General features: G+C 41.8%; 1 protein-coding gene across 2 annotated transcripts in view; it reads right to left on the bottom strand.

The window, feature by feature from the left end:
- Window positions 1-26,890, bottom strand: part of KIAA0319L (KIAA0319 like) — a 123,284-nt gene that overhangs the window by 93,311 nt on the left and 3,083 nt on the right. For both annotated transcript variants that reach the window (XM_055137493.1, XM_055137494.1), the window contains exon 2: window positions 25,566-25,735. In XM_055137493.1, the coding sequence (XP_054993468.1) occupies window positions 25,566-25,735 (170 nt within the window). The remainder of the gene's footprint in view (window positions 1-25,565; window positions 25,736-26,890) is intronic.

The raw sequence follows: 26,890 nt of genomic DNA, 5'->3' as shown, positions 1-26,890 counted from the left end.
ATGAAAAGATAAACTTCATTATGTACATATAAGTAGTTTTAAAGAAAAGATTTTTTTTTTTTTTGCTACAGAGAAAAGCCGAAGCATCTAGATATGATATCTAGCAATTCCCAGTGCAGCCACTTGAGATGCTGTTGTTAAGAACTTGTAGTTGACTGCTGTCTCTGTCTGCAGGGCGGATAAATTATTTGTATTCACCATAATCATACCAATTTTCTTTCAAAACCCACACAATAAACTTTGAATCAGCGCACTACTTTATTTTTTGGGAAGGAGTTTTTGTTTGTTGGTTGGCTGGTTGAATTTTTTTTTTTTTTGCTGGCTGGTTTTGTTGTTTCCAGAGAGCAGTCCAATTAGAGGGCTGCAGCAGAGAAATGTAAATTAGATTTTAAAAAAACAGTGAGGTTGGAAGAAAATAACACAGCAAGTCATGAAGTGTTATTTCAACAGATATGGCCAATAGAGGGAACGTTTATGATAATTTACCCATTAAAAATCTCTCTTTGGGGAGTATTATGTAAGTGTCATTAAAAAAACAACCCTGCAGTGGGCTGAACTGAGACATGTGAGGACTCAATACAACCAAGCTTCAGATACTTAAATATCTCAAACCACTTTTTGCTTATAGCAAATAAAATGCAAAGCTACAGATGCTTTCTCATCTGTGTGTAAATGAAAATGAAACTGTGAGTAGTTCGTATTCTCAGAGTTTTTGAGAGCCAATTTATTTAAATTAAATCAAAGTCAATCTGTATCTGCACAGAAATAATTTTTTTTTTAATTTATTTATTTTTAATTAGAGAATCACCGTGAGGGTACAGTTACAGATTTATACACTTTTGTGCTTATATTTCCCTCATACAAAGTTCGGGAACCCATCCCTTCACCAGTGCCCATTTTCCACCACCCGTAAACCCAGTGTCCCTCCCACCCTCCCCAATCCCATCTCCCCCCCACCCCACCCTGCCACTGTGGCAAGGCATTCCCTTCTGTTTTCTCTCTCTAATTAGCTGTTGTGGTTTGCAATAAAGGTGTTGAGTGGCCGCTTGCACAGAAATAATTTTTTAAAGACTTTTATTCTCTAGACTTTGTAAAGCTGTGAATACTCTTCCTTCTACCTCTCCACGATAAGAAAGTGGAAGGAGCTCTGTAGGTTAAAAACCACTTCAAGGAGAGGGACAGATAATGGCATGCTTCTCTCTCATACGTGAGATATAAAGAGACACAGTAAGGAAAAAAGTAATGCCTAAAGGCAACAGAACTTGAGACAGTCTACAGAACTGAGCTTGGGGTGAGGGTAGATGTAGGATAGGAGGAGGGAGCTGGGACCACATTGGGGGAAAGGAAGTGGGCACTCCGGTGGAGAGTGTGGTGTTGAGTCTTTGTATCCATAAAACCCTATTAGTAACAGTGTGGCAAATCACAGGGTTTGGAAAAAGAGTCACTTCAAATGAATTAGGGAGAAGTTTAAAGGGATTATAACATCACTTTTAGCACTGGCCAGCGATATAATAGCCCTTCCCTACTCCATTCTTTGTGGTCCCATAGCACATTGAAAATATTCTTGTGTTGGGGCTGGAGTGATAGCACAGCGGGTAGGGTGTTTGCCTTGCACGCGGCCGCCCCAAGTTCGATTCCTAGCATCCCATATGGTCCCCCGAGCACCGCCAGGAGTAATTCCTGAGTGCATGAGCCAGGAGTGACCCCTGTGCAACGCCGGGTGTGACCCAAAAACAAAAAAAAAAAGGGGGGGGGGGCCGGAGCGATAGCACAGCGGGTAGGGCGTTTGCCTTGCACGCGGCCAACCTGGGTTCGATCCCTGGCATCCCATATGGTCCCCCAAGCACCGCCAGGAGTAATTCCTGAGTGCAAAGCCAGGAGTAACCCCTGAGCATCGCTGGGTGTGACCCAAAAAGCCAAAAAAAAATATTCTTGTGTTTAGGGGCTGGAGCAATAGCACAGCAGGTAGGGCGTTTGCCTTGCACGAGGCCAACCCAGGTTCGATTCCCAGCATCCCATATGGTTCCCTGAGCACCGCCTGGGGTAATTCCTGAGTACAGAGTCAGGAGTAACCCCTGTGCATCAAAAAAGGCAAAAAAAGAAAAAGAAAATATTCTCGTGTTTCTTCAAAATGTTTGTAGGTATCTCTGCCCCCAGAATTTGAACTGTCTGATGGCAAAAAATGGGATTTAGTTGATGACAATGTAAATAGCACCCTGATATTAATTATCACCAGTAATTTGAATAACACATCCCAGAGAAGGTACTAAAATGCTGTAGTGGGGCAGGAAAGATAGCACAGAGATTAAAAAGCTAGTCTTCTAATAAAGTAGAGAGGCCCTGGTTTGATGGTTTGATCTCCAGCAGCACACATAGTCCCCCAAGCACCTCCAGGAAGTGATGCCTGAGTATAGAGCCAGGGGTAAGTCCTGAGTGCTGCCAGGTGGGACCCAAAAACAAAACAAAACAAACAAACAAACAAAAAGCTATAACATATTTTAAGCTTTGAATGCAAGAAATACATATAAAGAACTGGGATCACAAATCTTAGAAAAGTATACTCTAACATGACATTCAGATAATTGGTATTATTTAGTTCAATTAATGCAGATGTAAGACTTTTAATAAGACTTCATTTATATGCATGTACTTTTATGTATCTTTTTCTTATACCTTCATTTTCAAGTTAACTGTAACTCACATTCTACTAATAAAAATTTGGGCAAATGATCAATACTCCTATCAAATTATTTAGTATGTAGTCTTTCAAACCATGGAGAATTCTGCTTTCTTTAACCTCATCTGCAACATGGCAATATTTCTGAGCTACTTCAGAAGTTACATTAATTCTAGGCAGGGCAATAAGGACATCCAAATGTTGTCAATCTCCGTATCTCTCTTCCTTTTTCTTTTTCTTTCTCCTCCTCTCTTCCTTCCTTGTCTCCCTCTCTTCTTTACCCCCCAATAGGAACACAGGAAAATCACTGAAAACACATTAATACACAGAGGGCCTTCACACTACCTCTTCCTCCCCACTGACAAAGAGGCAGACATGCTGCCAAGGCAGCAACCCCCACATGAAATATAAAAGAGTGGAGGCGAAACAGCTCAATCAAAACAGCTTGGGAAAGGAAGGAAGGATATGCTTGTCAGTGAAAGTCTCCACAGAAAGGCCAGAAAACCTGCTTCTGCCTTGACCATCCTGGGCAGGATGGTTATTCTTGATAACCCTGCTCAAGGTCTATTTATTTGAAATTAGCGGCCAAGCCTCCCTTTGACCTTGCAGATATGGAAATATGAAAATTTGTCTCATTAATGTTCTGGAGAAAGAACATTATAAGAAATGTTAGAATAGAATTGATAAACATAATCCATAGGGTTTGAGGAATAGTATAGTAGCTTAAAGCACCTGCATTGCAAGCATATGGTGATGGGTTTAAATCCCCAATGTCCTACATGTGCCAACCATGTAGCTTTGCAATTTATGTTTTTGGTTCTTGATTTTTGTTTGGGCCACGCCAGTGGTGCTCAGGGCTTACTCTTGGCTCTATGTTCAGGAATCACTTCTGGCAGGCTTGGGGGACCATATGTGGTATCAGGGGTAGAAGCCAGGTCAGCCATGTGCAAGGCAAGCGCTCTAACCACTGTACTAGCTCAGACTCTAGCTCTGCATTTCAACCCAGTATATCTAAGTCTGTCATCCTTTCTAGGCACCACCACCAATTTCCAGGGTGTGTGTAAGCCAAGTGAGTGTAAGCATCACATATAGGAGTGTGACCCTCAGTGAACATCACTACTCAAAAAAAAAAAAAGCATGTAGCATGGCCAGAAACTATGATCCAGCAAGCACATGTGAGCAACAGAGAAATCCCCAACAAGCTTCAAAACCATAAATTGTGTGCCTCAGTTAGGAGTATGATGCTCATCAAACGTGCAAGCACCATAACCAAAGAAGTGCAAACCCTGGTGAGCACCACAGCTAAGTATACAAGCACTGCAAACCTGAGAGACCATCACTGCTAAAAATGTGTAAACACCACAGTGAGGAACGAATTCAACTTAACTCCCTCCCCAATCATAACAAAACAATAAAGGGAAGTGGGAGGGAATTTAAAAAAGTAATAAAAAGCATCCTCTAGAGAGCATAGCTGAGAGCTGAAAACCAAGCACAGACTGATGAAGTCAACTATATAGGTAGACATGAAGTTTGGCACTCTTTAGCACTTCAGAGCTTGTTTTGTTACAGGCCAAAAGTCACAGACTAACCCAGCTGGATGCAGATTACTCAGCACTCTGTTGGAATCTGGTTCTTGAGCTTCTCTCCAGAAGGTTACTTAATTTATTCTGAATAAGAATCACTCATTCTACAGACCGCTTCTATTAGGTCTCCTGTTGACTTGGGTGACCCTCATTTAAGGATAATAAACCATGGGTGGGGGGGTTAGGGGAGGGAGAAAGAGAGAGAGAACAATCTGAGATGTGAAATGTGGCTCAAGCAGCAGAATCTTGCATATATAAAGCCTCAGGAACAATGGTACTCTAAACATTGCTGGATATGACCTATTAATTAAAACAAACATAAAGCAGAATTATTTCTTTATTTTAAAAAAAGGCATTAATCATGGGGCTGGAGCGATAGCACAGCGGGTAGGGCGTTTGCCTTGCACGCGGCCGACCCCGGCCGACCCGGGTTCTAATCCCAGCATCCCATATGGTCCCCTGAGTACCGCCAGGGGTAATTCCTGAGTGAAGAGCCAGAAGTAACCCCTGTGCATCGCCAGGTGTGACCCAAAAACCAAAAAAAAAAAAAAAAAAGGCATTAATCTGAAATTAGAAGACAGAAGTAAAACCAAATCAATATAAACTACCCATGTCCCAGTTCTAGTAATACTAGTCATTCTCCTTATTACCTAAAAGTGCTTAAAGAATCCATGAGCACATTTTACTTCAATCTCAAATGTGCTGCTGGATTAGAATCAAAGCATAATGTTAAGCCATTTGGAGGAAAGAAAGCGTTCCTCAAAACCCTGTCATTTGTGAGGAGAACTGAAAAAGGGGAACTGGGGTGAGCAAGACTGGGCACCCGTCATTAGGGACATAGACTACAGTTGGTAGAGTCTTAGATAGGCCTTGGCCAGCATTCCTCTTTGCTTTTGTTTCTCCTAGGACAGCATCTGTGATGGTTAACTCACCATTCAAGAACATTCATGATTCTTTCTTATCTTAGGGTATTACACAAGTTCTTTTTATGACTGACCAGAGATGCTCAGGATTTATGGAAGTTGGTGCTTATACTGAATCCTAAACACTGGACGTGCTTACTTGCTTACCTGAGAGTCTGAGTAAACTGTTGCCAAAAACGTGGGTGCACCCTCACGCGAAAAGATCTTCAAGAGCTAACTAGCTTAATACCCATGAACTCACCAGAGAAAAAAATCTTTCCAAACTGGGGGCAAAGGCTTCAGCTGGAATACTCCTCCCCAAATTTCCAGATAACACCTTCATTACTTATTCAGGGATGTGGTAAAATAATGGTAGGGAATGGGTTGGATTGAAAGGAATACCAGAGGGCCAGAGTGATAGTACAGTGGGTAGGGCATTTGCCTTGCACGTGGCCGACCCAGGTTCAATCCCTGGCATCCCATATGGTTCCCAAGCACTGCCAGGAGTAATTCCTGAGTGCAGAGTCAGAAATAACCCCAGCATCACTGGGTGTGGCCTAAAAAGCAAAAAAAAAAAAAAAAGAAAAGAAAAGAAAGGAACACTGGAGATATACTATTGTATTGTAGATGGGGCTTTACATACATAAAAGATCTCTGATACTATTAACATCATCCCTTTCAAGAATTCCTGTTCTCAAAGGGTGCTACGAGGGCCTGTTCAGGATGGGAGATGCAGGCTGAAAGTAGACTACAGACTAAACATGATGGCCACTTAATACCTCTACTGCAAACCACAACACCCAAAAGGAGAGAGAGAGAGCAAAAGGGAATGCCCTGCCACAGAGGCAGTGTGGGGTGGGGGAAGGATGAGGTGGTGGTGGTGGGAGGGATGCTGGGTCCATTGGTGGTGAAAAATGGGCACTGGTAGAGGAATGGGCACTCAACCATTGTATGACTGAAACGCAAGCACAAAAGTTTGTGAGTCTGTAACTGTACCTCACGGTGATTCACTAATAAAAAATTTAAAAAAAAAAAAGAATTCCTGTTTTCCTGTTCTCTAGGATGGCAAAGCAATCAATAGACTACAAGCTCCATGAGGGTAGAAATAATGTCCCTCGTACCCTCCACTACATTTCTGACTAAACTAAATAAGTTATAAGGGAAGGAAGGGACTAAGTTTGCAAGCTACTTCTGACACAAGGCCCAAAGGTGCTGCTAAATCAGTCCCAGTCTCTGTCCTAACCAACAGACAGAGTCAACCTGGCGTAATACAAGACTTGCAAAGCTTGGCACATAATCAATGCTGAGGGCAGTGAAGCAAGGCTAAGGGCCAGACATGGCAAAAATGTCATGATAGTAGAACAAAGTCCTCTTCTAAAGGGGATATGTCCTTGGCTGAAGTAGAAAACCATACCCCTTGGTTATATATTACAGTTTTGGAAAATGCACAAAATATCTTGTCTTCTCATGGGTTTCAATAAACGCCATGCCTGTAAATCCTGAGTGGAGGCCTACTGTACTGAAATACAGAAAGCCCAGCTACTTATATTATACTTCTAAAAAGTGTCAGTGTTATAAAAAAATTAGCAGAAACCTCAAAACTCCTGTTCTGTTGAAACTAAACAAAAGATGAACCAGACTGGGGGCCAGAGACAGGTTTTAAGTGGTAGGGCACATGCCTAGCAGTTACATTATTTATGTATATGGAGGTAACAACCCGCAAGAACGTATTATTTAATTCTCACAAAATACTATGTGAGGTACTGTTAATCCTATTTTGTAAATAAGCAACCTGATGAAAGTGGATTTCAGCAATACTAACAGAAACAGGACCCAGAGTAAAACGTTTCTAACTCCCAGGTCCTTGTTTTGTGTTCCTGGCTTACTGTCTCTCCCTCAGCAAATCTATAGGTAGGTACTCAAGACCAATTTTTATCATTTCACTGTAAAATATACCCAGTACTGTCTAAAAATCAAAAATAGCTAAAGGATCTCAGACACATGGACTAACTTTTCTTAAGGAAGTTTCTAGATTGGGGTTCAGAAATAAAGTTCAGGCTGGAGAGATAGTACAACAAGTAAGGCTCTTGAACATCTCACCTTCTCATGGGTTTCAATAAACCTCATGCCTGTAAATCCTAACTGGAGGCCTACTGTACTGAAATACAGAAAAGTCAGCTACCTAGATTATATTTCTAAAAAGTGTTAGTGGTTTACAAAAGTTAGCAGAGACCTCAAACCTCCTGCTCATTTGGAACTAGACAAAAGTTGAACCAGACTGGGGACCAGTCTGGTCCCCCACATATGGTCCCACAAGCACTGCCAGGAGTATAAGCCCTGAGTGCAAAGGCTGGAGTAAGCACTGAGCACAGTTGGGTATGACCCCCCCCACAAACAAACAAACAAACATAAAAACAACATAAAGTTCAGGGCAGGAAAATAGCTCGAAGGACCAGAGAACATGCTTTACATGTGGAAGCCCCATGTATAATTCAGGTACAAGGGCCCCTGAGCAGCACAAATGGGAACAACCTCCAGTACCACTAGGTATGACAATCAAAAAAAGAAAAAATGAAGTTCAAATGTTAATCACTCAAACAAGAGTAATGCATTTTTTTGTTTTGTTTTGTTTTTGGGTCACACCCGGCAATGCACAGGGGTTTCTCCTGGCTCTTCACTCAAGAATTACTCCTGGCGGTGCTCAGGGAACCATATGGGATGCTGGGAATAGAACCCGGGTCGGCCGCATGCAAGGCAAACGCCCTACCCGCTGTGCTATCGCTCCAGCTCCAAGAGTAATGCATTTTGAAAAAAACCCTTGCATACTACTCACCTGAGAAGGGAAGTCCAAACATTAACAATACACAGAGTTCTTGGTCATGTTGCTGCCAATTCTACACAACTCTAAATTGGAAGCAGTTCTGATTAGTAAAATTTTTATAAACTCCCCAAAATAAGAGAAAATAAAAGGCTTGACCCTAAAATTCTTATTTCTAAACTATTATCTTTTTGTTTTGTTTTTTGGGGCACATCTGGCAATGTTCAGGACTTACTACTGGTTCGGAGCTCAGGGATCATTCCTGGTGGGGCTCCGGTGACCATATGGGGTGCCACGGATCAAACCTCAGTTAACCACAAGCAAGGCAAGTGCCTTACCTGTTGTACTCTCGCTCCAGCCTCATCTAACCTACTATCTAAAAGTACTGAAAAGTAAAAGAGACATTTCTATACTCATGGAGCCTGAAGTCTATTGATTCCTTTGCCATCCCTCAGAAAAAGAAATTCCTATTTTGAATTAGGGTCTGAAAGACAGTACAGAGGTAAAAGTACTTGACTTGCATGGAGCTGATCCTGGTTGGATTCTTGTTTGACAATGCATGGTTCCCTGAGCTCTGCTGGTAGCAACATTGGTTTCCTGAGCACCAGTGAGTATGGCCCAAAAACTCAAAAATAAATAAATAAACTGGATTGGATTTACTGCCTAATTTTGCCTTTTTCCTTCTGTTTTTTCAATTCCTCCTTCACTTTATCACACAAGTTAGGAAATAAGTTTGTCTTTGCATAATATTTTTCTTTTTATTGGCCACACTTGGCAGAGCTGGGGCTACTCCTAATGTTTGGGGTCATGCTGGGGAAATAACATGACCAGAAATAACATGCCAGAAATTCAACTTTGGGTTCCTACATGCAAAGTGCCCACCTTGAGGTCACTGCTCCATAGCTGCAGTTCAGTACCTGTCCTGCATACCAGTCAACAAACCAGCAGTTGTAACAAAAGCAGACTAGTGGTTTTCAACCTTTCTACACTTGTAAATCAAAAGGTGGCTGAAGAATGCTATTCTAGCTCTTTCAACCATCTCCCCAGCCCTGCAGAATGTCTCCAAAGGGCAGAAAGAACCCACCCAAATTATATACTTTTCCAAGATTGAAGGACCTATGAGAATTATCTCTCATGGAGATTATTTGGACAATTATTTAGTATCACTAGAAGAGAAGTTAACTTTAGAGGATTCTGACTGGTTTTACTTAGGTCAACTAAATTGTGGCACAAGATCCCATAAACTTGCCTTGTGCCAGCTGAAATTTAGAATCAAAAACCCTGTAACAGGCAAAAAACTGTACCTTCCCCCAGCTGCCACATACTCATGTCATTATCCCACAATCTGAGAAGACAGATTTAGGATTAATAATTTATTACCTTCCTGTCTTGCAATGTAGTTAAGAATATAGGTCAGTTTGGTAAGGGAAAGTTTCTGCTTAAGGCTCATTGCTCTGAGATATATTCCATTAGTCATCCATCTTAAATTAGGTGCCCAGCAAATATAAGAGCAGAAATATAACATCACCTAAAAAGCCTCCTGAAAATGGTTTTCTCCTGAAGACAGGAGTCATGAATATTCAAAATATATTATTCTCCTAACTGTAAAAGATAACACTTGGACTGACTGATGTAGCAGGGACCACAGTCCTCAAATTACAAGGAAACAGTCGGAGCAAAGAAGGAAAGGGACTTTAGTGCCTTCAGTCTGCCAGGAACACACACAAGCAGTTATGAAAACAGAAAAAAAATGGCAACTAGCAAGAGTCAGATCTACTGCTAAATCAGAACCTGACATTGTTCCAGCTGCAGACTTTATGGGGGTGAAGGTGATCATTAATCTCTCCCACCCAGAGTTTAATTAAATATTAAAATGTGGAAGTATGCGATAGGTGGAGATCAAAATAGCAACTTTTTGTTTGTTTGGTTTTATTTTTTGGCCCACACCTGGCAATGCTCAGGGGTGCATCTAATACGCCTGAGTGCAGAGTCAGAGCATTGCCTGGCTTACTCCTCATGGTGGGATGCCAGAGATCAAACCGGAGTCAACCATGTGCAAGGCAACCACCCTACAGTCCCTAAAATATCAACCTTATAGTAAGTAATAAGGTGTCAGGAACATAGCTCAGCTGAAATACCACAAATTGGCTTTCTAATACTTTCTTTTTTTGATTTTGGGCCAAACCCAGTGGTGCTGAGAGGTTATTCCTGCTCTGCACTCAGGTATCACTCTGATGGGTTCAGAGGACCATATAGGATGCCGGGAATTGAACCTGGGTTAGGCACATGCAAGGCAAGCTCCCTAGCCACTGTACTATCTCTTCAACCTCTCCAATACTTTTTTTTTTTTACATACCCAGGAATACACAGGGGTCACTCCTGGCTCTGCACTCAGGAATTACCCCTGGCGGTGCTCAGGGTACCATATGGGATGCTGGGAACTGAACCTGGGTTAGCCTCATGCAAGGCAAACGCCCTACCTGCTGTGCTATTGCTCCAGCCCCTCAAATACTTTTTTTTTTTTGCTTTTTTTTGGGGGGTCACACCCAGCGATGCTCAGAGGTTACTCCTGGCTTTGCACTCAGGAATTACTCCTGGCAGTGCTTGGGGGACCATATGGGATGCTGGAGATCGAACCCGGGTCGGCCACGTGCAAGGCAAACGCCCTACCCGCTGTGCTATCGCTCCAGCCCTCAAATACTTTCTTAAACTGAAGAAAACTTACTTCAGACTAATGCAAGCTCTTAACTGGCATGAGCAACCAGTTAGGAGCTGGCCAGAGAAAGAATATATCAAATCCGGATGACTGCCTATTCCCAACACACCACAGCAATCTTTTCCAATACCACCAACTGGAAAAAATCACTCTTTATTCAAGCAGAGTCAGAGAAAAGGTAAGAAAAGGGCAAAAATCATCTTCCATATATTGTTCCCTCCTGGGCAATAAAGTACCCACATACCAAGCTAAGACTAAAAAATATAGTAGGTTGTCTGGTTTATGTGAGGGAGGGGGGAGGGGGAGAGGGAGAGGAGAGAGAGGAGGGGGAGGGGGGAGGGGGGAGGAGGAGGATGGGGAGGAGGAAGGGGAGGAGGAGGGGGAGGAGGGGGAGGGGGAGGAGAAAAACAGAGTAGGAAAGAATGATTTCGCCTTAACAAACATATTCCAAGGTGATCTTACTTTCAACATTATCTTCAGGTTACTCCAACAAATCTACTATGGGCTAAATGCTAGGTATGTAACTATGAGTAAGACAGTTCTGTAAAGTAGACACATAATCACAGTAGACTTTTGCTTTCAGCCATGAAGAAACTAATATAATCTAACTGATAGATAGATTCACTATCTACCATAAATAACTATTAAATTGGTAGGAATATACTTAAGAAGTAAGAGGCAGTGCCATTCTGCCTTAGCGAGAAGATGAACATTTAGAAGACAACCCCAGGGGCCGGAGCAATAGCACAGCGGGTAGAGCGTTTGCCTTGCACGCGACCAACCCGGGTTCAATCCCCGGCATCCATATGGTCCCCCAAGCACCGCCAGGAGTAATTCCTCAGTGCAAAGTCAGGAGTAACTCCTGAGCATTGCTGGGTGTGACCCAAAAAGCAAAAAAAAAAAAAAAAAAAAAAAAGACAAACCCACAACTGTATAGTTTTCTGCTAAGGGACATCTTCTTGACCACAAAAATGAGGGATCCAAACACAATAGAAGAGTCTCACTGGACCCCACAAGAAGAGTTTGGTGAGAATTTAAGTAGTAAAGACACTGGAAAAGAAAAAGTTATATAAAGAGGAGGGGGGGCGCTCCAGTAGTCCAAAGGGAGGTTCCCCTGCCAATATTTGGTTAAGATCTGGGATAGGGGCTGGAGCAATAGCACATCGGGCAGGGCATTTGCTTTGCACGTGGCCAGCCCAGGTTCAATTCCCAGCATCCCATATGGTCCCCTGAGCACTGCCAGGAGTAATTACAGAGCGAAGAGCCAGGAGTAACCCCTGTGCATCTCCGGGTGTAACCCAAAAAGCAAAAAAAAAAAAAAAAAAAAAAGAGATCTGGGATAAATGGGCCTATGAGATAATACAGCAGGTAGGGCACTTGCCTTGCACACAGCTGACCTGGGTACCATCCTCAGCACCTGCATATGGTACCCCCAGACCACCAGGAGTGATCCCTGAGAGCAGAGCCAGGAATAAGCTCTAAATATTGCCGGTGTGACTCAAAAACAAAAACAAGTTATGCAACCCCACACTGAGTGGTGATCCACAGTTAGGTTCTAGAACAAGAATAAGACTTATGCTGAATCTTTCTCCTCACAAAAACCACATATGGTACAGAATGATATGATAACAGATAATACATATATACAATATATACATATATAGAGAAAGACTATGAGAACATTGAAGAGCAGGCTCAAAACAGTTACCCCCTGGGAAAGCATCAAAAACTTACATTTATCTGAATCAGAATACATCCGGCTGAATATACTTAGCATATGCAAAAGGATTTTACATGGAAATATGAAATAGCATTCTATAATACTAATCTAAATGTGGAATACTAGAAAAGTATCTTAGTGGTAAGATAGTTGTATCAAGATAGTGCTATCAAGCACTTGTCCTGTATATGTGAGGCCCTGAAAAAAAATTAATAAATGTGGAGGAGAAAAGAAAGTCAAGACTGATACAGGAATTTCCATCTCAGAATACAAGTGAATCAAAGGAGAAAGAAGAGTAAGGGATGATAAATTCATTTTTAGTAGATTAAGTTAGTGGTGGCAAGGCTGGAAAGATAATACTGCAGATAGAGCACTTGTCATACACATGGTGAGCTGACTGGATTCCCAGCAGTGCACTGCATTGGAGTGATTCCTGAGTTAATCCTGAAGAGCCAGGATTAACCCCTCTGAGCATCACTGGGTGTGACCCAAAAATAAACAAAAGTTAGCAATAGCTGTGTGACATCCAGTGGAAGACATGTGACAAATAGGTAGTTATGTGGTCAGAAGTGTAGAAGAGAATAGAATGAACATCTATAGATTTAGGAGCTGGGAACACATAGATTACAATTAGGGGAAAGAATAAGATTACTTGGGGAGAGCACAAAAGGCTGGAATTTAAAAAAAGGGATTAAACAGAACCATGAAGAACAACATTTATGGGAAAGGAGAAAACAATTAGAAAGTATGCATCCATCAACTAAAAAGAAAGAAATGCATGGTCTAATTTAAGGCAACTGAGGAAAGGATCTTAAGAAGCATTCAGTCACCATATGGCTGAATCTCAAACATGAAAGCTTTGTAACTCTATCTCACGGTGATACAATTAAAAAAAAAGTAATGTAGAGTTCATGCCCAATTCAATCAGCTTAATCAATGGCTGAACAAATAGCAATATTCCTACACTATTTAAAAAAGAAGAAGAAGAAGCTTTCAAAGGAGTGAAATGCAGCAGAAACATTGAAATAAAAGTAAAGATACCCAACTAAGGAGGTTTCTGGTTACCTTAGCAAAAGTCAAGATTTAGGCAGAACGGAAACCTCACAGAATTCAGACTGGGACAGATGTGGCAGAATAAAGACTGCAAAATGGTTTGCTCTTTCAGAAATCCTCAGTGATTGGGATGACCAGGACAAGCAGCAGGTTAGAAATACCTCATGAAGAATAATGTCTGTGGCTGGAGTAATAGTATAGCAGGTAGGGCTGCTATAATTGCACAGGCCTGTTTGATCTCTGGCATCTCCCAATTCCAGCAGAAGTGATCCCTGAGCACAGAGCCAGGAGTAAGCCCTGAGAACTGCTGGGTGTGGCCCAAATACAAACAAAACAAAAACAAAGAATAATGCCTAGCTCAATAAATAACTGGGTTTTTTTGTTTTTTTGGCTTTTGTTTTTTGTTTTTTGGGTCACACCTGGCAATGCACAGGGTTTACTCCTGGCTCAATGCACTCAGGAATTACTCCTGGCAGTGCTCAGGGGACCATATGGGATGCTGGGAATCAAACCCCAGTTGGCCACATGCAAGGCAAACGCCCTACCCACTGTGGTATCGCTCCAGCCCCCAATAAATAATTGTTGAGGGTCAAAAAGATAGCTAGGGGCTGGAGCGATAGCACAGTGGGTAGGGCGTTTGCCTTGCACGCGGCCGACCCGGGTTCGATCCCCAGCATCCTATATGGTCCCCTGAGCACCGCCAGGAGTAACTCCTGAGTGCAAAGCCAGGAGTAACCCCTGTGCATCGCCGGGTGAGACCCAAAAAGCAAAAAAAAAAAAAAAAAAAAAAAGATAGCTAAACAGGCTGGAGTGCATGCTTTACATGTAGAAAGCTCAGGTTCAATCCATCATTGACACCACAACTCTCAAGCACAGAGCCAGAAACAACCCCCCCAATTCACATGTATAATTATACATATTTATGTATATATTTATTATACATATATTGATATAATGCAATTTTACAAAAAATTAACAAGTAAATTATTTATATCCATCTGATATTTCATTTATCCTTGTTTTTTAGTGTATAGTCTGTCTATCTGAAAACTGAGTATGTATTAGGACATTGCCAATTTCCATTTCTTCTATTAAGCACTCCCCAATTTTTCTAACATTCAATAACCTCTTCTATCTAATTAATAAAACATATAATAATAAGTGTTGGCAAGGACATAGAGATACTGGAATTCATACATTGCTGGTGGAAAAATAAAATGGTACAGCCACTTTGGAAAACAAAATGTTAAAAAAAAAGGCTACCATAAAATCTGGATTCCACCCCTATATATATATTTTTAAGTATGGCATAGCCCTATAGTATAATTCAGCCACAAAAAAGGAATACTATAGATCAATGTTACAATATAAATGAAAGTTGAAAGCATGTTAAATGAAAAAAGGTAGACAGAAAAGGACACAAACTGTTAACACAGCAAGTAAGACCTCCTGTGTGGCAGATATGGGTGCTAATTCCAGCGCCACATAAGGTTCCTTGAGCACAGAGTTACTACTGATCACAAGCCAGGAGTAAACCCTCAGTATAGTTGGGTAGGGCCCAAAAAACACAACACAAAAAGCCTTATACTGGGATTGGAGAGAGAATAAGAAAGATAGGATGTTGGCCTTACACACAGCTGAAACGGGCTCAATCCTAAACACCCCTTATTGTCCCCTGAGTCCCACCAAAAGTATGACTTGAGCACTGCTGGGTGTGGTTGAACAAACAAATAAAGCTATATAATGCATGAATCCATTTATATAAAATGTCCAGAACAGGTAAATTCTAAGTTCAAAAGTAAATTACTGGTATCAAGAAGCTGATGTGAAGGACACATAAGAAATAGGTGTGTTCTTCTTTTGGGAGTGAGGAAAATGTTCTGGAATTAAATACTAGTATTATATCATCTTGTTTTGGTTTTGCTTTTAGGCCACATATGGCAATGCTCAGGATTTACTCCTGGCTTAGTGGTCAAGGGTTAGTTCCTGGTGGTGCTCAGGGGACCATGCAGTGCCAGGGGTTGAACCTCAGTATCCTGCATGCAAAACCCTCTGAGCAGTCTCCTTGGGCCCCTAATAGATACTGTAACCTCTAACTTCCTCCCTGTCCATATTTCTTCCATCCTAAACATAATCCTTTTAAATTCCAGCAAAAATTATCTGAAAATTTACCAGTGTCACTCTTCTGCTTAAAATCTTCAACAACTTCCACTTCTCTAAGGCAATAATACAAAAACTAGTGTTTACTGGAACAGACAGTACAGTGAGTAGAACATTTTCACCTAAACACAGCTGACCCCGATTCAATCCATGGCGCCCTGTATGGTCCCCCAAGCAACATCAAGAGTGATTCCTGAGTGAAGAGCCAGAAATAAGCCCTGAGCAGAGCTAATGTAGAAAAAACCAAACAAACAAAACCATACACACACCAAAAAATAGTGTTTGCTTACAAGAATTACACAATATAAATCACTGGATATGAAAGGAAATTCATACAATTAAGCTTTTATCTTATTTTAGTTACTCTCTTTAAAGTTTTGTTTCTGGCATCTCACCCACATAAAATGTAACAATAAAACTTGTTATAATGTGTATAAAAAATACACTAGGGGACTGGAGAGATAGTACAGGGGTATGTGCCTTGCAAAGGGATCCCAGTTCAATCCCCGGCACCACATGTGGTTCCCTGATCACTGCCAGGAGTGATCCCTGAGCACAGAGTTAGGATGTAGCCCCAAAAGCAAAAACTAAAACAGGACAATAGCAGCAGCAGCAGCAGCAGCAGCAGCAGCAGAAACTGATTCAAATCCTTGGGGCTGCATATAGTCCTTCAAGAAGCAACAGGAATGATCCCTTAACATAGGAATAATCCTGAGCAACACTGGGTGTGTCCCAAAAAACAAAACCCAAACAAACAAAAATTCTGTTCAGAAGCTAAGAGATAGTATAGCAGGTAGGGTGTTTTGCTTTTCTTGCTGCCGACCTGGGTTCAGTCCCCAGCATCCCATATGGTCCCCAGAACTCTGCCAGGAGTGATCCCTAGGTGCAGAGCCAGGAGTTAGCCCTGAGCACTGCCAAATACAACAAAAACAAAAATAATCTGTTTAGACATCAGCTTCTTTGGAGAGAATTTCTTGATTCTGTCCTTTTACCTGCAAGCTAGATGCTTCTCTGATCCCAGCACCATTCTAGGCATCATATTTCTCTCCCTTTTCTCTTACCACAGCATATTATTAAATCTCCCTTTCCCTCATTAAACTGGGAGTTCTTGCAGGGAAGGAATTATGTTGTACTCATCTTTACTACCTTAGTGCCTAGCCTAGGAATTAGAGTAGCACTGCACTGTAGCACTGTTGTCCCACTGTTCATTGATTTGCTCAAGTGGGCACCAGTAACATCTCCATTGTGAGACTTCTTGTTACTGTTTTCGACATACAGAATAAGCCATGGGTAGCTTGCCAGGCTCTGCTGTGTGGGTTCGATACTCTCCGTAGCTTGCCAGGCTCTCCAAGGGGGATGAAGGAATCAAACCTGGGTGGGCCGCATGTGAGGCAAATGCTCTACCCACTGTGCTATCACTCCAGTCCCCAGAATTAGAGTAAACTTTTAAAAATTATTCTGAATTAAATACTTTTTCTCTGTATTACAAAATACAGGTGGGGGTGGGGTGAAAACATAGTAGAGTGGGTAAGGCACTTGACTTGCATAATGCTAACCCAGGTTCTATCCCCAGCATCCCATACAGGCATAATCCTCCAAGCACTACCAGGAGTGATTCCTGAGTGTGGAGCCAGGAGTAACCCTTGAACATGACGAGGTGTGGCTCAAATACAGAGCAAAACAAGCAAAATTTTAAAAAATAGACATACAAGGGGGTAGGGAGGTAGATATTTCAGTGCTCAGGTGACCAGGCAATGCCAAGAATCAACCAAGTCTGGTTGATTGCAAAGGCACTCCAGTCTGCTGAGATGTAGCCACAGCGCTTAAAGTATTTATCTATACATGTAGAAGCAAAGGAATGTCAGTAAAGTTCATAATCAATTAGCTTTAGGTCTAATAGTCTATCTAATAGTCTATCTAATAGTTATCTAATAGTCTCAGATAACTCTCATTGCAGGTTTACACGGCTCCTCAGGTCCTCTCATCTCCTGCCACCCATAACTCTCCAGATGGAGACATTCTTTCTTTACATATGTTAACATATTTGTCAAATTGGGGCAGGGATTTGGGCTACACCTGGCAGTGTTCAGGGATTACTCTTTGCTCTGTACTCAGGGATCACTCCTGGCAATTCACAGGAGCCTATATGCTATACTGGGATCCAACTGGGATCAGCCATGTGCAAGTGACTTAACCTCTGCACTATCTCTCAGGTCCCATATTTGTTTATATATATTTTTTGGGTTTTTGGGTCACACCCGGAGATGCACAGGGGTTACTCCTGGCTCTGCACTCAGGAATTACTCCTGGCGGTGCTCAGGGGACCATATGGGATGCTGGGAATCGAACCCGGGTTGGCCGAGTGCAAGGCAAATGCCCTATCCACTGTGCTATCGCTCCAGCCCCTTGTTTATATTTTAACAAATATCTGGGACAGGTATTTGTATGCTCAGAGGGCTGGCATACATGTTTTGCATGCAGGAGCCCCAGATTTAATCTTGACCTCCAGGCCCTACATCATCTCCCAAGCACTGCCAACAGTGATGCCCCACCTAGCAATGAACAGGGGATAGCAGCCCCTAAGAACTTCTAGGTGCGGGCCAAAAAAAAAAAAGAAAAGAAAAAAAAGGATTCACACACTACTGTAAGTCAGATCTTTTTGGTCTCAAAGGCACTGCAACTTTTGTTTTTACTTTCTTTGGAAGAGGCCTCCTGAGTAGTGGTCAGGGACCCTGGATTACTGTACTCCACCAATACTAGAACAACCTGGTCAGATGGTTCAGTGCTATGGTCTGGCTCAGGCCCAACAATGATGGGGCCACCCATCATTACCCTGCTGGTGCTCAGGGACCTCTAGGTCCTACTCCCAGTTCTGTGCTTAGAGATGATTCTCAGCATTGCTCAGGGGATCATGCAGAGTCAGTGCAGGGTACAGAACCTGGATACAAAGCATAGAGTTAGCTTGCTGAGCTATCTCTTCATGCAGCCCCCTCCCCATGTGGTTTGATTTTGTTTTGGTGGGACGGAAGGGTTGGGCCACACCTGGCAGTGCTCGGTACTTATTCTTGGCTCTGCACTTAGGAATCAGTCCTGACAGGTTTAAGTTACCATATGGTATGCCAGGGATTAAACCTGGGTTGGCTGCATGCAAGACAACAAAGCTGCTGTACTCCAGTCCCCACAACCCATGTCTTATTAAGATTTCTTCTCATGTCTCTCCTTTGACTATATTAATTTTACTTTATTTTATTTTATTTCTTTTTGCTTTTTGGGTCACAACCCAGCGATGCCCAAGGGTTACTCCTGGCTTTATACTCAGGAATTACTCCTGGCGGTGCTTGGGGGACCATATGGGATGCCGGGGATCGAACCCGGGTCGGCCGCGTGCAAGGCAAACGCCCTACCCGCTGTGCTATCGCTCCGGCCCCAAGACTATATTAATTTTAAACTAACTCTCGAATGCTGGATGTATTAGCCTGTTTTTGGAGGGGTGTTCACTTATATAATGTTTCAACACCCACCCCTTCATCAGTGTACATTTCCCACCACCAATGTCCCCAGTTTCCCTCCCCCACTTCTATACCAGGCATTTTTTTTTCTTTTTGGGTCACACCTGGCCATGCACAGAGGTTACTCCTGGCTCTGCACTCAGGAATTACTCCTGGCGGTGCTGAGGAGACCAAATGGGATGCTGGGAATCGAATCCGGGTCGGCGGGTGCAAGGCAAACGCCCTACCCTCTGTGCTATCGCTCCAGTCCCCCAGGCTTTTCTTTCCTCTCTCTCCTCTCTCTCTCTCTCTCTCTCTCTCTCTCTCTCTCTCTCTCTCTCTCTCTCTCTCTCACACACTTCTTCCCTCCCTTCTTGCCTTCCTCCCTCCCTTCCTCTCCCTCTTCCTCTCTCCCCGCTCATTATGGTTTGAAATAAATACACCAAAAGGTTATCTGGTATATTCTTTTACCTACTTTTAATACTCAGTTCCTGTCCGAAGTGATCATTTCTAACCATTACTGTCATACTAGTCCCTTCTCTATGGTATTAGTTTTAAAGTTTAATTCAAGTTTAATTCTCAAAGGACAATTCCCTTATTGCTAATTTACTAATCAATTTAGTCAACAAATGCTTTTATAGTGTATCTATGATATGCAATCCCCTGGTATTGATTAGGAGTACCTAGCATAATACAGGCAAAATTTCTGTTCTCAAGAAGCTGACAATTCATTGCAGGAATTTTCAAGTTCTTGGTATTATCTCACATTTGTGTGTACAGACAGTGATAATCTCAGGTCTAAAAGCAAGTTAACAATAACATTAGAAGAAAAATAGTGATATATAATGGCCTACAAAAAGAGCACTTTTAATCAGATAAATTATAGTCATTGTTTTCTGCAATGAGCTATAGCAATGAATTCAAGGACAGAAATTTAAAAAGAAGCTCACAGGACTGGAGAGAGAGTGTACTTGCCTTCACACGACTGACCTGGGTCTGATCCCCAGCAACACATATGGCCCTCTGAGCACCATCAGGAGTAAGCCCTGTGCACCTGGCCCTCTGAGCACCATCAGGAGTAAGCCCTGTGCACCACCAGATGTGGCAAAATACCAAAACTTAAAAGAGAAGTTCATAGGGCCAGAGATACTATAGGGTTAAGTCACTTTCCTTATATGCAGCTAAAACATACTTGATTCCCAGCACCAGTAGCCCCTAAACATTGTCAGGAGTGGCCCAAACCCTCCCAACCAAAATTTCTTTTTAAAGTTCACTATGTTTAAGTCACTGGGTACCTGGGCCTCTGTCAGAACTGGAACAGACACTAAATGATCAGTAGGAACAGGGACAACTGGAGGCCTGTATTATCTCGGCTTGTTTTTCGAAAGAATTCATCTAATCATGAATTAAATGATAAAAGCCAACAGTCAGGAATGAACTTATCAAGGAAAATTATCAGTGTTCAAGAACAAACTGAACGAATTCACAAGTAGATAAACACTGACTCAGACTAGGAACAATAGGTTTTTGCTGCTATTGCTTTGTGGTTGCTTTTTCAGGTAGGTATTTTTTTTCTCTACATGTACATTGCAAAAAAATATCTCAAAAAGGTAAGTATAAAGAGATAATAATTTTACTATTCAAAAATACACAAAAACATTTAGCTATTTGTTTGTTCCAAGCTGTTCTCTATTATATAAAAGTATTTTCTTCTTTTCACAAAATTGGCACCATAGTGAATATGTGCTTCTGCATCCTGATTCTATTACTCAACATAGGCACATTTTTCCATACACTTATTCTTCCAAAATATGAATTTTGAGGCTGAATAATAGTTCATTATGTGGATATGCCATAATTTTACCACCATTCTATATTGGCAGGTTGTAGCAATGTTTTGTAACAGAAAATAATTGTTATAAATGCTTTCAATCACAAGTATCTAAACGTATTTTCAACACGTAGGATTTTTGGTCATGATGGGGAAAATCCTGAATCTATGCTCAAGAGTGACCCTTAGAGGTTTACATGCAGGCAGTTTGAAACTGGTACTAGCAGTACTGTAAGACTAGTGCCATACTTCCTGTACTAGCCCCCTGGTGCCTAAATGTGACTTTTCATTATTTTATTTTATTTATTTTTGATTTGGGGGTCACACATGGCAGTGTTCAGGGGTTACTCCTGGCTCTGCAGTCAAGGGTCACTCCTGGAAGACTCAGGGGACCATATGGAATGTCTGGGATTGAACCTAGGTCAGCTGCATATAAGGCGAATGCCCTACCCACTGTACTATCACTTTGACCCCATATTTTATCTTTGGTTTTGGGGAAACACCTAGAATTCCTCAAAGTCCTGGCTTTGTGCTGAGGAATCACTCCTGGCAGGGTCCAGGGAGCCATATGTGGTGCTGGTAATTGAATCCAGGTGTGCAGTATGCAAAACAAGTGCCTTACCCACTATACTATCCTTCAAGTCGCACTGAGTGTGCTCTTGAAGCAAACTCCTATAAGGAAGCTTAAGGTTAAAGAATATGAACTTTTTGGTTTTGCCTATTTTGCTTGCTTTTGAGCCACTCTCAATAGCTAGTGGACCAAGTCATGTCGGAGACCAAATCCAAGGCTATAACGTATAGAGCATGTACATGTGCTCTAGTCCTTTAACTAGGGATTACTCCCAGCTGTGCTAGGGAACCGGAGGGGCCTGGGTCAGTCCCAATGATATCTGGTGCTCAGACTAAGCAGTGCTCTGTTTGTCCAAGAAATTCTGGGGACTACCAGGGCCACCCCAGTGGTGCTTAGGGGCAAATAGGGCCATATCTGACCATGTCAGGATCTAGCTCATGGGCTTGCACATGTTAGGGATGTACTCCCTGAGTTATCTCCCTGGCTCCAGGATTTTCTCATTTCTGAGAAAATGACAGTGACACATGATAGTGACAGTGATACAGTGAACCTTTAGTTTTTAAATTAGTAATAAGAATGAATATTAAAAAAAATTTATAAAACATTTAAAATTTTTATTTTTGGTACTTTTGTCACATCTTTCATTAGTGGTTTTAGGTGTGGGAGAGATAGGACAACAGTTAAAGCACTTGCTTTGCATGCAATCCATCCAAATTCTATCACTGGCACCGCATGTGGTACACTGAGTACCTCAGGTGTCACCCCCAAACAAAACCAAATTATGATCTGGGTGACAGAGATGGCTTAAGGGCAGAAGCAAGAGGGGCAGAAACAGAATGATCTCTCTCATATGAGAAGTATTAAAAAAAAGAAAAAGAAACTAAGTAGGGAAGTAACAAATGCTCAAAGGTAACAGAAACAGAACTTATCTTCAGTATGAAGCTTACTATAGGGGAGGAAAGGAGGTAGGGAAGGATATGAGGAGACACCAGGACAATGGAGGGAGGTGGATATTGGGGGGCAGGGGGTGGGTGGAGATAGTGCTATATTGTGTTCTGCATGAAACCCTGTATCACTAACAGTATTATAAACCACAGTAGCAAAAATTAAAAAAAAATTTAAATCTAAGGACCAGGGTAATCTAGGTATCTCCCCTTTTATACCTTGCAGTTTCTTGTCCTGTTATCTATATATCACAGATAAGTGAGAATAAAAAAAGGGAGGCAGGAGCACCTGGTTTGCACATGGAAAATACAACTTCAATCCCCAGCACCTTATAGTCCCCTTAGCAACAATGGGAGCAATCACCAAGCACCAGGCTAGGAGTTTCCCTGAGCATTACGGAGTGTGACAACCCCCGCAAAATTGTTGCTTTTCTCTAATTGACATGGGAAAGCTCTAATAAATTAAAATAAGTAACATAACTATCTGCTATGTGCTATATACATGCTTACTCAGTTTGAACACATACAGTTCTTGGTTCTTTCATGGTAAAAGCTCCAAACTCTTAAAAAACACTGGTACAATCTCAACCCCACAATAACCACCCTAACAATACCACCTTCGCACCATCATATTTAATTTGTTCACTGGGGTGCTATTCTTAAATAATAAACTCAAGGGATACTAAAGATTAGTTCAATGAGTATACAATGCTATGATTAACTGAGAGCAAGATGAAAACTCAGAAATGTTTTTTTCTCACTTGTATTTAGAATATATCAAATAATAAGTGCTAATTATGGCCCAGGGTGAAAACCTGTCTTGGGTCCTCCAAAAGATCACTGGAAGGCATAACAACAACAACAAAAAAGAACATGCATTCTCAAGTAAGCAAACCTGGAATAAGAATCCTCAGTCTTGTTCTTACTAGTGTGAGCATAATCAAAACATCTTCTACCTTTCCTTACATATAAAATAAAATATATGTAATGTTTTAGGGTTTGAATGAGGATTAAATAACATATGCAATGTTGGGCTTGGGAGAATGCTCAAAGGGCTTGTATCCATGTTTCTGTGCTAGAAGCCCAGGTGCAGTTGCTGGCACAACGTGGTCCCCTGAGTACCACCAGGAGTGACCCCTGGGTACTGGGCCACAAGTATCCCTAAGTACTGCCAGGTGTGGCTCAAGCCTGCTTCCCTCCAAAAAAAATGTAATGTTTGGGGCTGGAGCGATAGCATAGCGGGTAGGGCATTTGCCTAGCACACGGCTGACCCGGGTTCAATTCCCAGCATCCCATATGGTCCCCTGAGCACCGCCAGGATCCTTAGTGCATGAGCCAGGAGTAACCTCTGTGCATCGCTGGGTGTGACCAAAAAAAAAGTAATGTTTATTACTGTTTATAACCAGCAGCCTGGTAATGCAGAACTGTCTTCAAAGAATGTGAATTTCCTACTGTGATAGTGCAACAACAGTTACTTATTTACTTATTTAATTCAAATATCTTACATAAAATGTTAGCTTGAAATAGTGAGCTGTCCCAGCAAAGCATCATCTGGGTAAAAATCATTTAGGTCAACTTTCTGTTAACTACAATTTTCACTGTTATAATTATGCAATCTACAACCACCACTACAAAACAACAAAAAATCCAAAGTTGATGTTACCGAAATTGCTAAATACAGTAATTGCTTGATTCTCAAAACCATGACCATCAATTCATTTAGGAAAGGAAAACTTTAGAATTACAGTATCAAAAGGCTGATTAGTTATTCTAGACAGTGGGATAAGCCTTTTGGTCATTGCCCAGAATGGCATCATACTCAGAAGTCTTTCTCAAATTGCTGTTTTCTCACATACCATACTCTAAAAGAAACTATGTCAACAAAAACCACTAAAAGAAAAAAAAAAAGGCAGGCATTTTTTGACATTTATATACCTAGTTCTTTCCTGACAAAAGATTCCTTACCAGTGAAGTAATCTACAGGAGGAAAGTATATCTTATGAAATCAATCCAAATAATCCTCCCCTTTCTTCTATGAAAAAAAGAAAAAACCAAGGAAACCATACCCCGTAAGAAAAGAAAGGAAAAGAAAAAGAAAAGTGAAGGGAATACAGTACCCCAACATCACCAGGAATGATCCCTGAGTACAGAGGCATAGAGCAGGAATAAGCCTTATGCGTTCACTGGGTGTGATTTAAAAAAAAAAAGAGAGAGAGAATAGGAAGCAAAGTGCTATTTACCAAGCACTTATGTTAAGAGTGTTAACATAGCTACTACCTATGTACTACTGCTGTACTGCCTCTCCACAAGGCAGGAGAGGTAGTACAGCAGGTAGGGTGTTTGCCTTACATGTACCCAACCTGGATTTGATCTCCAGCATCCAGATGGTCTCCTGAGCCCTGCTGGGAGTGATCCTTGAGCACAGAGCCAGGAGTAAGCCATGAATACAGCAGATGTGGACCCAAACCAGAAACACAGACAAAAAAGATATATTGAGTGAAAACATCCAGCTCAAGGACACAGCCCATCCAACTTTGAAACCTTTTCATTATATTTTCAAAAAGCATCAAAATGATGATGCCAATTCTCCCTTATGAGAAAGAAAAATAGATTTTGTTTCCAAAACAAAAGACACAAAAGCCCAAGGAACTAAAGGTTGACCAAGAGGATGACCTTTTCTGTTAATTATCAGATTGTGGGGCTGGAGTGATAGCACAGCAGGTAGGGCGTTGGCCTTGCATGTGGCTGACCCGGGTTGAATTCCCAGCATCCCATCTGGTTCCCTGAGCACTGCCAGGAGTAATTCCTGAGTGCATGAACCAGGAGTAACCCCTGTGCATCGCCGGGTGTGACCCAAAAAGAAAAAAGAAATTATCAGATTGCTTTTCTGTCTACTAGTCTTTTAAATGAGCTGAAGAATTCAGAGTGCACCTCTTTTTTGAAAAATCTTAATACTATGGGCTTTATTCCATACTGGAGAAACCCATTCTCTCTCATGAACATGTATTTCCTCTCTTTCTCGCCCCTTATTTTTTCTAAGTAGGTTTTGGTTAATAAAACTATCTCACTTCAAAAATAAATACATCTTAAAGAGAATGGTACCTGTTGACAACCACAGCACACTGAAGCAGAAGCAAGTATAAAACAGGTACAGGTCTCCCAAACACTTCATGAATGCCTGCCAACAAACTCCTGATAAAATCCAGGACGCAGGGCTTGGCTTAACTCCCAGCCTCTTCTCCATGATCTTCCAGATAGGCAGAACTAATACACTAGAAAGACAGAAAAAAAAATTATACAAAATAATTGATTCCTGGAAATGGGCAATGCTAGAGAATGTGACAAATTAGAGGGAAGAGATTTTTTAAGTTTTTCTCTCACTGCTCATCCCTGCCATAAGTTTTAAACCTGAGCTTTGACATAGTCTATAATTAACAGGATAAAAATATAGCAAGAGGATTGGAGAGATGGTACTGGGGTTAATTGCCAGCACTGCATATGGTCTCCCAAAACCCACCAGGAGAGGGGACTCAAAAGATAGTATAATGGGTAGGGCCCTTGCCTAACAGACTGGATTCCCACACCCATTCCTCCAGAAGTGACCCCTGAGTTTAGAGCCAGAAATAAGCCCTGAGACTGATAGCTGTGCCCTCCACAACACCCCCCTGCCCCCGCCACCAATCACCAGGAGTGATCTGAGCACAGCACCAGCAATAAGCCCTCAGCACTGTTGGGTTTAGTCTCCAAATTCCAAAATTAAAAATCAAAAAACATAGCAAGAGAATTCACAGATAGCTCAGTGTTAGAACACCTGCCTTGCAGGTACAAAGTCATAAGTTTAACCCCCAACATTTCTCCATGTGCTCAGTTTAATCCCACTGTGGCACCTCTGAAGGTCCAACCTTATAGACATAACAAAGTGCTGGGGCCAAAGTCACAAAGTTCTTAGTGGCAGAATTAGAACTGAAACTCAGATTATTTCTCCCAGATTGTATCTTCAAAAGTACTCTGAGGTGTGGGTGTGTGTCTGTAAATATATAAAATCAGGGTTTACTCCTGGGTCTGTGCTCAGGAGTCACTGCTAGTGGTGCTCAGGGGACCATATGCAGTGCTGGGGATGAAACCCAGGTTGGACATGTGCAAGCATCCTACCTGCTATATTATACTCTGGCTCCAATATTTTTTTCAGCCCCATTATTTAAAAACTTTATAGTGTGACTGTCTTTAGGCAGGAAATGCACTCCCCAGTGTGCTGCTAACCCACCACTATCATGTTAATACAGCAAATTTACACTTTTCATTGAGATTTGGGCCACATCCAGCAGTGCTCAGAAGACAATGCAGAGCTGGAGATTTAATCCAGAACTCCCACATGCAAAGCGTGTACTCCAGCCCTTTGAGTTATCTCCCTACTCCCTAGGCCCCTA

The sequence above is a fragment of the Sorex araneus genome, chromosome 5, assembly GCF_027595985.1.
Source record: "Sorex araneus isolate mSorAra2 chromosome 5, mSorAra2.pri, whole genome shotgun sequence".
NCBI lineage: Eukaryota > Metazoa > Chordata > Mammalia > Eulipotyphla > Soricidae > Sorex > Sorex araneus.
The sequence above is the reverse complement of the archived record's forward strand: the minus strand, read 5'-3'. Positions and strand labels throughout refer to the sequence as shown.